Source organism: Salvia splendens, chromosome 2, assembly GCF_004379255.2.
Source record: "Salvia splendens isolate huo1 chromosome 2, SspV2, whole genome shotgun sequence".
Lineage (NCBI taxonomy): Eukaryota > Viridiplantae > Streptophyta > Magnoliopsida > Lamiales > Lamiaceae > Salvia > Salvia splendens.
Genome location: NC_056033.1, coordinates 26,580,698 through 26,594,353, shown reverse-complemented (window position 1 = coordinate 26,594,353; position 13,656 = coordinate 26,580,698). Strand labels below are relative to the sequence as shown.

Sequence of the window (13,656 nt, the reverse complement as noted above, 5' to 3'; positions counted from 1 at the left end):
TTCAGCATCCTTAATTTGTTTAAATTTATAATTTTTCTTTATAATCTAATTTCAACATCTTATATCCAAATTTAAAACGCAAAACTCAATCATTTTAGACTAAATCACAAAACCCTACATAAATTAGACTGTAAATCCGATGCATATAGTGGGGTTTTTTCAACACATTCTTATTCTCAATTTTCCTTTTTTCTTTATTTTGTTTAGTAAGATTGTTTTTATAATAGAATATATTTTTCTTTACAAATTTAAAATACTACTACTATCAAACTTAGTGTATTAAAATACCGCAGGAAAACATATGAAAGCTGCAACTTTTATTCTCTTTATTTTATTATTTTATGTTTTCTGTAAACAAAATAAAAATATTAACAGAAACATATAATATGATAGATAGAATTAGTAAATATTGAAGTATTTTAACTTATGAATTAATTTTGACAAGATTATAACTATTTAATGAAAAAAATCCCAAATTAAAATAACCTTATTAAGCAGTAAAATAAAGAAAAAAGGAAAAGAAAACTTACCTACGCGTTTCATTCTCATTGAATTCTGTGTTTTTCTGCATTGCAGGGAATCTCCCACCCTATATTTTTTAAAATCGTCCAATTAGAATAATGAATATGAAAATCTTGAATTAATATCTACAAAAGTGTATAAGCATGTATAAAGATTTTTATATTATGTGAAAAAATCGTAATTATGGAAAAATATTAGTCCAAATACAATTATGGAAAAAAAATATAAGAGAATAATTATATAGAGACATTATGTCCTAAAATAAATACAAAATATTCCATCCGAAAATTAATTAATTTTAATTATTTTCTTGACATTATTACCAAATTCTATTTAACCTATAATCTCTCTATTTAAACTCCGTTCAATTGCAAAACACCTACAAACACTCGACTCTTGTTTTCTAAATATCTACATTGTTTAGCAAAATGTTTGGCAGCAGTCGATCGGGGGGCCAAGGCGATGAGTTCCAGTACCGGGGCGTCCAGAGAAGGTCGGACAACCGGTACAGAGCGGTGATAAAAGGCGTGGAGGAGAAGGGAAAGAAGAATCACCTCGGGACCTTCGACACGGCCGAGGAAGCCGCCATGGCCTACGACTACGCGGCTCGCTCCCTGCACGGCTCCAAGGCCTACACGAACTTCGTCTATCCTGACGGCAGGCAGCGCGGTTCCCTCACCAACATCCCCGCCCCCGAAGAGCCCGAGTATGAGCTCTCGCCGCAACACCCCCCCGCCCCCGCCGCCGGATACAACTACCAGCAGGGCTACTACGGGCAGGGCCAGGGGCAGGCTTCGGGGTTCGGGCAGGTGGAGTACCCGCAGTGGGTGCCGGGGGATGAGCTGCCGCCGCTGCCGCAGGAGCTCGGGAGCACCTCGGCGGTGGGGTACGGAGGCGGTTATATGGCGCCTCCGCCTCCGGGGCCGGGTAGTAGCTACTCCGGGTATGGTTATGGATATGGGAATGGGAATGGATGGTAGGGAGTGTTGGTGGTTTAGGGTTTACTATTAGTCATGCATGGCTTTTTGTTGCTTATTTTCTTGGATTTATTAGTATCAATTTTTGCGTTTTTACTTAATTAGTTTGCTTATTTTGCTGGAAGTTATTAGAATTGATGTTATCGTTTTTCTCTAGTAATTTGCTTATAGTAAACTTTTTTGTCCTTCCTTTTACTTAATCTACATTATTTAAATATATTGAACGGGGGATATACTAATATGTTAACTAATTTTAAAGTGCTAATGTACCTCCAATCACGTGGCAACACGTGACACGAAAAATGTAATATTGTAAACACTAAAATGCAATATACATTTGTAGAAGCTGTAGATGGATTTCGTCAAATTGCATTTTAGTTATAGGCAGATTGCATTTTTTATTATTGAGTTTTGCATTTTAGATATAGACTGTTTAATTTGCATTTTATATATAGACGGATTGCATTTATATATAGTGTATTTTGCATTGAAGACAATTTATGTTAAAATGCAAAACTCAGCCATATAAAATACAATTTGCTTATAACTAAAATGCAATATACCGAATTACTTATATAGCTTCACAAATGTATATTGCATTTTAGTGTTTTTAATATTGTATTTTTCGTGATACGTGGCAGCACATCATTGGGGGTACAGTAGCACTCTAACTAAGGATGCGTCCTAGTGCTCCCCTATATATTAAATGGTGTTTGGTGAGAGATATGGCTATGTGAATGGAGAATTTCTTGTATAAATGATACTCTAATACATTACTCCGTAATTTAACTAATAAGATGTTTACTCTATAATGCATAAGTTTTAATGAATAAGTTTAAGGTAGAAGTTTTCATGAGTATGAGGTATCTCCAACTATTTATATGAAACTCAAATTCATTTTGATTATGTCACACTAAAAAGTTAAAAGTACTTCAATTATTTATACCAAATCAAATTTTACATTATTTTTTTGTATATATCACAAAACTTTTTGTAGTAGCTCTATATTTGGTACTATCAGTAGAAAAACACAAAAATGAATTTAACTTTATAGTATGATTAGAGAAGTTTTTTACTATGAAAATGAAATTTAGTGTTTGGTTGAAGATTGTTGTGATGCCCCAGAATTTCGATCCTTTCTTTCGAGATAAATCGAATTTATTAGCTTAATTAATTTCGTTTAGAAGACGTGTGATCGTAGACTTTCCGTTGTAACCCCAACTTTTGGGAGAATCCTAGATAGGAGATAGCTCCAACTCCTCAAACGAGTACGTCTCGATGCCAGTGAACTGAGTCTCGGGGGGTTGTCCGTCGATAATAAATCCATATAGGGGCGATAGACATTGTCCACCGGTGATTGGGGGACCCCCTGCTTACTACTCCCCCCTGCAGCAACAGGCGAGCCCTGCATCATCCTCGGGATCATCATCCCGGTCAACTGCGGAGGCATCATCCCCGGCATTCCGGGCATCATGCCCGGCATTCCGTGCATCATCCCCGGCATTGGGGTCATTCTGGCACTCACCCCGGGCATTTGGGGCATCATCCCACACCAAGGCAGGTACATGTTGTAGTACCCGGGTATCATCACCGCCGTTATTTGGGGTCGGGGCATCGTCCCCGCCATTTCGGACATCGTGGCGAACATTGGGGTACTTCCGCCAACGGGAAAGATCGGTCCCTGTGACTCGCTCGTGGCAAGGGAATCACTATCGTGGTGCTCCATTTATCTTCGAAAGAAAAGTATTTAGAGAGAGATACTCGTTAATACAAGTGGTGCGAATAAAATGAAGTTCAACGAGCCGTATTTATAGAATTTTTGAAAAAAAAATAATAAATAATCGGGACATCCGCGCGGACGTCCGTGGAGTCAACGCAATGGCGGACGTCCGCAAGGACGTCGCGACGGACGTCCTGAGAACGCCGCGGAACTCCGGTGCCCGCAACAAACATCCCACGCGGAACTCCCGCACGCCGGCTGGACGTCCGCCTGGACGGGCGCCATTGTGGATGCTCTAAGTGTGGGAATAAAAATCCTCATCTTTTCCTTATCTTCTCCTCTCCTCTCTCAACTTCCACCTCCACAAGACTCCAAAATGGCAGCCATGTACCTGCAAAGATAACAGAAGAGTTAGGTTAGAAAGTGGGCTCATAAATTAAAGAGAAAGAAGACACAAGCTCAATTAAGAAAGGAGAAGAAGTAAGCTAAATAGAACAACCAAGAGGCTGCAATTTAGAGCTTGAGATCAGCCACTTTTTGTCCTCATTCCAAGTATCACAAAGAGGGATTAGAGAATCTTCACACAAAAATCTACGTATTGGGAACTTTATCAAAATAGCAAGTATGGCCAAGCAACATGACATCATCGGATCTCCCAAAGAGGGAATGGAGACAATTAGTATATGAATGTGAGCTCTTTTGGAAGCACCAAAAGGATGAATGAGTATGATCCATGAGATCAGCCAGGGCCCATAAGTTACACCAAAAAGGTATGATGAGCATTTCACAAAGCTCAAAAGGGAGCAAGCTGGCAGCCAAAAATAGGAGACTTTGTCCCCAAGATTTCATGCAAAATGCCAAAGGGGAAGGTCTATTTAAACAGCCCATCGTCCCCTCCTTCCTCCCCACTTTTGAGCACCCAAAATTTCACATAGTAAGAGTGCAGCAAAGGGAAAGAAGAGGAACAAGGAGAGGACAGCGGCGAAAGGACGGGAGAGCAGTCCGGCAGCCGGTAGAAGCACCCCGGGCAGAGGTGAAAAAACTCAATCATACCCTCTCTTGCATCATTTAGGGAACACCATATCTAGTCAAGAACTTAGATACTCACATAGCGATAAAAATATCATGATACTCAACAACCAAGTTATCACATAGTGATAGATAGAAATATCATGATACTCAACAACCAAGTTATCACATAGTGATAGGGACTGCCTGAACCAGAAACAACAAGAGCCCAAACTTTCCACAAGAGATAGACACTGCAATAACTCTCACTATGAAACTCAAACATCAAGATTCCCAAATCACATAGCCTTGACGAATAAAACTCACGAGTAGAACTAAGTAATGGATGGAGGAAAACTTAGCTTAAGAAGAGAGGTTGTCGGCGATGACCGGCTGACGACGGAGGGCGACGGAGCCAGCGGCTCGCAAGGAGGCGGCGGGAGTAGCGGCGGCGCTGTGAATCCGCCGAAGCCGCTGCCTTCTCGGTTGACTGTCCGCACGGAGCAGAGGCTGAGGACTCCACAGCGGCGGCTTCAAAAATGAAGTGACAATATGCACTCATTGGCCCAGAACATGCACTCATTGGCCCAGAACAATTCCCTCCGGCACCATAAAGTGACATCTCTGTAGTACTAGATCCAAGTTAGCTAGGCGGGTTTTGAAGGAACTCCCATAAACTGTAAAATCATCCATAAAAATTTCGATGCACTCTTCCAGATGGTCCAAGAAGATGCTCATCATGCACCTTTGAAAGTTTCCTGGTGCATTACACATGCCAAAGGGCATCCTTCTGTACGCATACGTCCCAAAGGGACACGTAAAAGTCGTCTTCTCCTGGTCTTTCGGATCTACGTATTTTTGGAAATACCCACTGTACTCGTCCAAAAAGCAGAAGAATCGCTTGCGTGCTAGTCTCTCAAGCATCTGGTCGATAAAAGGCAACAGAAAGTGATCTTTTCGTGTAGCCTCGTTCAACTTCCGGTAGTCGATACACATCCTCCAGCCCGTCACCAGTCTTGTGGGCACCAGCTCATTCTTTTCATTCTTTACCACTTGTATCCCCGACTTCTTCGGTACCATGTGGACTGGGCTTACCCACTCACTATGTGGGATCGAATAGATGATTCCCAAGGACAGTAGTTTAAGAACTTCCTTCAAGATCTCCTCTCTCATGTTCGGGTTCAGTTTCCTTTGTGAATCCCAGTAGGCCTTTGCTCCTTCCTCCAAACGAATATGATGCATACAGAGGTCGGGTCTGATTCCCAGTAGGTCTGATAGAGTCCACCCTATGGCTTTCATGTTTCTTCTGATCACTTCCAGTAACTCATTTTCCTGTTCCTGGGTCAAGTTGTTGTTGACGATTACAGGGAACGTCTCGTTCTCCTCCAAATAAACATACTTTAGACCGGATGGCAATGTCTTCATCTCCTTCTTTGGCGAACTTGTCTCATGGGGCAGTGGATTCTTTTCCATTTCTTTGGTGATTAATCCTTCAGGCCCTGGCAATTTTTCCTAACTAGCTACATGGGCTGATCCCCTTGACCTGGCGGATTCAGGACTCTTACTGAATTCCACAATCGTCTTTGCTAGCTCTTTATCTGTCAACTCTAGAGTGTTCATGGCCTCACGCCATCCTACTACCTCTCTATCAATAGAATGGCTTAACTCTGAATTGTCAATCTATTCATGCATTAATTCAGTCTCAAGATATTCTTGGACTAAGGGGTTAATGATATCCACAACATGCAGATTTTCCACATCAAACGGCTTCTTCATAGCCTCATCAATGTTGAAAGTGAATTTCTCCCCATGATAATCCAGACATATGGTTCTGTCAAACACATCAATTATGGTCTTAGCGGTGCGTAAAAATGGTCTACCTAAAAGCACTCCGCTAGACTCAGCGGATTCATATTGACTCATCTTAAGCACATGGAAATCAGTTGGATACAAGAAATCATGCACCTTAACTATCACGTTTTCCAGCACACCCTCTGGACTAATGCATGACCTATCCGCTAACTGGATCACCACCTTCGTATCAACCACTCTTACTCCTTCCAGTTTCTTATAGATGGAAAGCGGTAAAACATTTATTGATGCTCCTAGGTCACACATATCATGCTTAATTTTAATGTTCCCGATTGAAATGGGAAGAGTGAACATACCTGGGTCAGTGCGTTTTAACGGCATCCTCCGCTTCTGAATCACTGCTGACACAGTTTCTCCGATCACTATTTTACCATTGGGTTTAGTCTTTCCAGCAATAAACTCCTTGATGAATTTACTGAAAATAGGTAGCTTCAAGGCCTAGAGAAATGGCAGGTTGATTTCCAACTTACCAAAGATTTCCACGAAATCCACAGGGTCATCTTTTTTCTTCTTGGTCTCCCCTCGGTACGGAAAAGGCTTCACTTGTTTGACCGTGTTGCTGGAATCTCCCTTGGAGGACTCTCCAGCCTCTTTCCTCATTTCTTCAACCTCCACCTCAGTTCCTGGGTCCGGGAATAACAGGTCAGCCATTCGGGGCACTGGTTTCCCCAAGTCTCCGATCTGGATATAATCCTCTGTTCTAGTTTCCCCTGTTTCAACTTCCCTTGTTTCAGTGTCTTCCTTCTGTAGGGTTGGGTTATCCTCTTCCTTGCTCACCACATGAGGTATTCCATCATCAATCTTCATTGTCGTACCTTTATACTCTCATCCAGACCCAAGGGTGATCTGACTGATGTTCACCCTGTCCGGTGGCTTGATTATGGCAGGAATCCGTCCTTCGTTTCCGCGCATCTCACTCAAGGAAGTCGCGATCTGAGATAGCTGCTTCGCCAGCATTTCCATGGCTGCCTTGTGCTCCACTTGAGCGTCTAGAAGCTTATGTACCACATCATTGTTGGACTGCATATTATTCTTCTTGTGTTGCTGTGAGCAGACCAAATTGTTTACCATCTCATCAAGGCTTTTCGACTGCCTGGAGTTTGGCAGACTGGTATTCGGTCCTTCACGGTGGTTTGGTCCATGTCCCTGATTTGGATGGAAATTTCTTTGACCTCCCTGAGTGTTGTTGTATTGATGACTTTACCCTTGACACCCTTGATTCCCTTGGTAATTGGGCTGAGGGTTCTGGTTGTTGCTCTGGTAATTTCTCTGGTGTGGTGGCACATAGGAGTTTGCTGATTGTTTGATTCCTAGTGACCCAGTTAGATTGGTCGCCCTGATTCCAGTTGCCCCAATTGTTCTGCCCCTCTTGATTTCTGTTAGCCCAGTTGGGTTACCGCTCCTGAGGGTTCGAATAGTTGGTGTTCTGCTGTTGGGGTGGTAGATTTGGGTTATTATCAGACCATCTAAAGTTTGGGTGGTCCCTCTATGGGGTTTCCTTTTGCTACCCTGGGTTCCAACTTCCATTCGGATTCCAGCTTCCCATCGAATTTACCCGAGCTTGAATTTCTTCGTCTCCTGGCTGACCATAGCAATGGTATCCTTCCTCTGGGCCCGACATTTGCTTGGTCTTTTTGGCTGGGTCCGGTGGATTATTTTTTCCTAAGGCGGTCAGAATCGTCTTCTCCACCTTATCCATCCGAGCGTCCATCCTATCCTCATTTTGCACATTCACTGCATCCACATTTCCTCTTCTAAGGATAGTACGAGGGGAGCCATACGAGGGGCCTCTTCTGAATACTGCAAAGTTTGCAGAACTCATGGAGAAATTCATATGGGCACTCAATCTTTCGCCCGTAGAAATGCGACATCACGGCCAACATGTTTGTTTTGATATCAATCGCCTGCTGGGATGGGGTAATTGTTGGGGTTTGGAGCCCCTTGCACAGCGGAAGACTTGTACAAAACAAATAAATCAAACGTTGGATCTATTTGAAAGATTATGGGATTATCTATTCACATGTTAACACAGAATTGCATGCTAGAACGCAAATAATTCATGCTCATAGAATATAAATCCTAAACACGAATTCTACGGTTTAGAGTTACCGATTTGATTCTCCAAAGAATCGTCGATTGCTCGCGCCTTCTCCACGATGATCTTCAATACTAGACCACGGATCTTCTGACTGGTGTCCCGAACTGTATTCCGACAACAGGGTGGGCTGATCTTATCGAAACACTAGGACTCGAATAAAGAAGACAGAACTTTCTCACGGAGGAAAAGCAGAAAAACTCACGGAGGAGAATTTTCTTTGAAAAAATCGTCCCCTTCATTAATAGTGAATGGATGAAATTTTCATGTCTAGAAAATTGTGTATTTTCTGTCTCTTTTATTCTCCTATTTATAATAGTTACATATTGGGCCCAGTCAGGGATCTATGGAAGGTTTTGGATATGGGCTCCCCCAATTAGCATTGTACTAATTAAATTGAACCCATAATTTAATACAAGCTTATATTGGAATATTACGAGCAGCCACTACAGACGTAATATTGAACTCCTCATCCAAATCCGAAATTACAAGTAATTCGGGTTTCCATTTTGTTTATTATTTATTTCCCGCGCTTAAGATAAAAATGTCCATTAATTAATTAAAGTCTGCTATGGACTTAATTAACATCTTATTAATTCCAAGAGTGGACTTAGAAATAATCGGACTGACATTGCAACCTTTCACGATAGGTAGCCAAAGCCTATCTAGGTTGTGAAATTCTACTTTTTCTTTTGCAAAGCATTGCATAGAACCGACTGTAGTTACCTTAAAGTGGACGACGCCCACAACCAGTCTACTAAGCAAAAGACTTAGGCTTTGTTTACTTCTTATGCATTTAAATGTTTATAAAACATCTTATAAACGCACAAGCAAACACAATGTAATAATATACTGATTCTATTCGTGCGAAATGTTCGAATAATACTGAATCGGGTCAAAAGTGAATTGTAAAGTTTTTCCGTACACAAGCAAAATTCTATTCGTGCGAACTCGCTCGAAACATGCTTTTCAGTATACTAAACCTAACAGTAATAACAATGGCTTGGGATGGTTCGCCATTCAGATGGGCATTGAGTGAGCCAATCTCGGGGTTGTTATCTGGTTCAGCCGCCATGATAACACCTTCTTCTCTTCCTGAGTCTGAAGATGACTCTACTTCTTCTTTGATTGGTGAGGTTGGGTCTTCGTCACTTTCCAAACTCAACTAGACTGGATCTCCTGTTGTTAACCCTGACCTGGTGGTGACAAGGGATACTATTTTCTTGACTTGCCAACTAATTTGGTCGTCTCTCCAACCGGGTGAGTTGTTCCAGTGTCCAAACCTTGAGCCTCTACTCATAAACTGAAAAGATAAGGAAAAACAAACATATTAAAACTATATACACCAAAACCTCTAAACATAAACATTAACAGCGCCATCCATCCCCGGAAACGGTGCCATTTGAAGTAGCAGAATTGTGTTGTGCTATTGATATATCACAAACCCCTAGGTCCAGAGGATTCACTAGATCACAGGGACTAGGAGATCGTGGAACCTTCAGAATTCGGTCGTTGGACACACACTTTTCCGCTTCAAAACCTCAACCCACTACACTATTGGCTAGTATAGAGAAGCAAAAGATCGATCCCACGAGGACGGATGAGTTAGCATGTATTTGGAGGGTTTTGGGAGGGGTTGGCTGCTGCCACGCAAACTACTGGACTTAGGAAATGAAAGCTAACTACTCTATCTACTGGGTCCAGGAAACGGGTACGTACGACACATGCATGACTCAAAATGTAAAATCAACTTGAGAGACAAAATCAACGAATTGGAGACTATACTGACTTTCCTAAAATGACCGAACAGACTAGCACAGAACGTGGGGACCAATTTTCCTAACTAGCCAGGTGCTGAAAAGCTGCAGAAAAGTAGAAGGATTAAGCAAAGAGAACAGACAGATTGCAGATTTGATCCTAACTACTAACAAACTTCATCTACTTCAGGAATCCAACGGGAAAAAAGAATAAAACAGAGCATAAATCACCATGAAAACAGAGCAAGTTCCAGATCTGAACTTAAACAAGAATTTAAGACTAAACGCAACAGATCTAAACTACTGGGCCTAGCAGATACGAGAGCAACAGTAAACAGCCATAATCATGCAGAATTCAAACAGCAAACTCCAGATCCCTCACGATTCTCCAAAATCCCAACATCCTCATAATCAGATCCAATAATTCCAACAACAAACAAACAAATCCCAACTCCAAACATCCAACAAACAACAAATACGAAAAAGAAAAGCAACAAACAAGCATCAACTTCACGAGATCCAACAAAAACCAATAGAAACTTCCATAATATATAAAACTAAGCTTGATTCCAGCAGATCTAAGCAAGAGACATAAATTACTAAACAAAAACCAACGAGTACTTAAAAATCGAGAACTAAACAAAGCAAGGTAAAATATTGTTTCTTCGCCTTCGCAAGGCGGTGTTACACAGCAGCAAAACAAACTAGAACTACCACGGTAGCCGGAAGTCACCCCATATCCAAGTGCGCAGCAACTGAAATGTGTTTCTGAAGTGTGGAGCTAAGAGAGTGAGCTAGGAGCCTCCCAAAAAATGATCTGGAAAAAGTATCTCCCTCGTTCTTCAATGTTGAGCTCTTTATATAGGTAAGGCTCTGATCCCTAGGGCATCTTCTTGGTGAATTGACGCTTGTGCCCCTGAATAGGATCTTTTTTGAAGTCAGCTCTTGCTCCGTTCTGCTCGTGTCGCCAACTTCCTGATTCTCCTAGGTCCGAGCAACGACTCCTGATATTTCACTTCAAAATTAATCTCTTTTGCATCTGCCAGGTCAATTAGCACAAACTCCTGGGTCCGGCAGATTTACTACGCACCTGAACTTAGAAACATACATTAGTGCACCGAAAACACAGAGTTTAGATCTAAAACCAATGCATGAAACGAGCCTTATCAAAACCCTAAGTGAGAGAGTGAGAAGAAGGAGTTTCCGTACACTGCGAGGGCTGGATATAGAGAGGAACTAAGAAGCATGCGGGAAAAGGCTGCAGTCTTGGCGGCGGCAAAGAGAGAAGCAACAGAGAGGAAGAGAAAGGGGAAGCATGGGGCAACCTCAATTAAAAGCAAGAAATCAAGACCAGCGTCGCTGGGAGTGGTGATCTGGGAAGCTGCTACTAACCCCATTCAAGCAACCTACCATCGAGAAGAAGATCAGCATATCCGAGAATTTGGAAGGCCGGAAATCGATTTAGATCAAAAGCTGTTGGATGCCATGATCCATTTCGAAGACCCGAAGTTGAGGAGGAATTGCACGGGGAGAGTATCAGAGTCAAGACCAGCGCAATCAGGAAGAAAAATTCACTACCCCTCGTTGCAAATGATCGATGTTAAAGAGCATTTTGTTGGCTATATTAGAGGAATAGGCTTTGGATGGTTGCTGGAACACGCACCCTGTGAGGAGCCAGTGAACCTGGCGAAGGAATTTTTTACTTCCTTCAATTTTGAGTACACCACCAACCTGGACGAGGAATTCGTTTATTTCAGGTTTTTCGACCAAGAAATAGCTATAAATCTTAGGGAATGGTCGTTGAGATATGGACTACTGAGCACTAAAGCGGACAAGAGAGGATATTGGTCTCTGAGCGAAATTGGCCAACCTGTATGCACGGAGGAATTCAATGCTGAAGAAGCATGGAACCTAATAGGGGCCAAAGGTGTGAGACCTTCAAGACAAGTGAGTCGACGGCGGAGGAGATTGCGGATCCTGTTCTGAGCATGGCGCATTTCTTTTTGGCCAATAACCTCATTGGCCACAACAACACCACGGTCACCACAATCGAATTGTTTTTCGTGTGGTGTATGGTCAAAAAGGTCAAAGGTGCACCTAGGCTACTGGCTAGCCCATTCATGTCACAAGATAGCTCATCACCCTGTTTGTCATTTATATGCTTGCCATCTGCTGGGAGCATATTTGATTAGGAATGTTATGCCAAGGCTGACAATCCCAAGATCCTCCATCGCGATGTGCGAGGATCCAGAGTGCTTTGACACGAATTATCTCATTAGCATTGGTATAATCAAGAGAAAGGAGTGCTGTGGTGTTTTGTGAAGCTGAGCAATTGGAGGAGGCAAGTAAAGATGAGGATGAGCCCGAGATGGCCGCAAAAGTGAAGACTCCTCCAGAGAGTGCTAAAGCAATGCTAGCGACATCTGAGGTGCTACCACGCTCGACCAAGCAGAAATCAGAAGCAACGGGCATTTCTCGAGCTCATGATGTAAAAGTTCGGAGAGGCCAATGAGAAGCAACGGGCATTTCTCGAGCTCCAGAACGAAAATAAGAACCAAGCACTCTCTTTGGTTGAGAGGATGACAAACTTGGTGGAGTAGAACAATCAGTTGACGCTCCAACTCTTATCTGCAGCCTCTACCTCAAAAAGCAGTCAACCCCAGGAGATTACCCCATAGACAACCTCTACCATGACACTAAGGAGAAGGACGATCCCCACCAGCCCTCACCAGCAGCTTCAGTGGCAGGGCAAAATGAACCTCCACTGCACTTCCCTAATGTTGACCTTGCTGGAACATCCAAGAAGAGGGGACCAACCGCCAGCCATTCACCCTCTGCACTTCCCGCCACATCGGTCAGGAGGGCCAAGTCAGCGAGGCGGTCTGGCTCCTCAGGGAGCCAGAAGAAGAACTAAACTAGTCAAACCAAGTAAATTCAGTTTCCCTTGTTCAAACACTGCCTACCCTATTTTCCACTTCATTTTGTTCACTTGAGGGCAAGCTGCGATGAAGTGGGAGGGGGGAAAGTCAGTGTAGTCAGTTTTTGAACCATGTTTGTTCAAGTTGACCTTATGTGTTTTGGATATGAATTGGTATAATAAAGGCAAGATTCCCTTAGTAAGAGTGATTGAAGAAATGATGCATGTTGATTTGTGAGGTTCCCTTCTTTAATAAACCAAAATATGTTTGGATGAAGTAAGAATGATAGAAGTGTTTTAATCGAAATCTTCTGTGAAGCCCTCAAAAATGTGAGTTAAAGGCCTAGAGTATAACACTTTCTACTGATTAGAGGATAAAAGAGGCTGCCATTGATGCTTAGAGGGAAATGACACAAGCTAGCAAGGACTAAAGGCAATAGGATCAGCTAGTTTAGCTTAATTCTTTTGAACTGTATGAACCTGCCTCATTGTAAAGGCACCCACTAGATACACCTTTTGAGCTTGAATTGCAGTTACCCTTCCTTTTGTAAACCCGTAGCTTTCATGTCATGTGAACAAGGGGATAGGCTGGGGCAACTCACCAGCCGGGGTAAAGATAGGTTTGAAACAGGGGAGTAAAAAAATATATAGAAAAAAAGGGCAGGAAACCTTGTAACCTGACCCAGGAAAAAGGAAGATGGAAAGAAAAAGAAAATTAGAAATGGGCAGGAAGAATGTATAACCTGACTCACACAAAAAAAAGAGAAGAAAAATAGAAATTGGAAGGG

The 13,656-nt window shown here is 42.4% G+C and overlaps 1 protein-coding gene across 1 annotated transcript; it reads left to right on the top strand.

Annotated features, from left to right (window-relative positions):
• Positions 1-950: 950 nt before the first annotated feature.
• LOC121777247 (ethylene-responsive transcription factor LEP-like) lies at positions 951-1,502 on the top strand. The gene has a single exon (XM_042174439.1). The coding sequence runs from the start codon at positions 951-953 to the stop codon at positions 1,500-1,502; it is 552 nt and encodes a 183-aa protein (XP_042030373.1).
• Positions 1,503-13,656: the final 12,154 nt, after the last annotated feature.

Bases quoted from the DNA above. Each gene is read 5' to 3' on its own strand.
- LOC121777247 (XM_042174439.1), top strand. From the start codon at position 951: ATGTTTGGCAGCAGTCGATCGGGGGGCCAAGGCGATGAGTTCCAGTAC.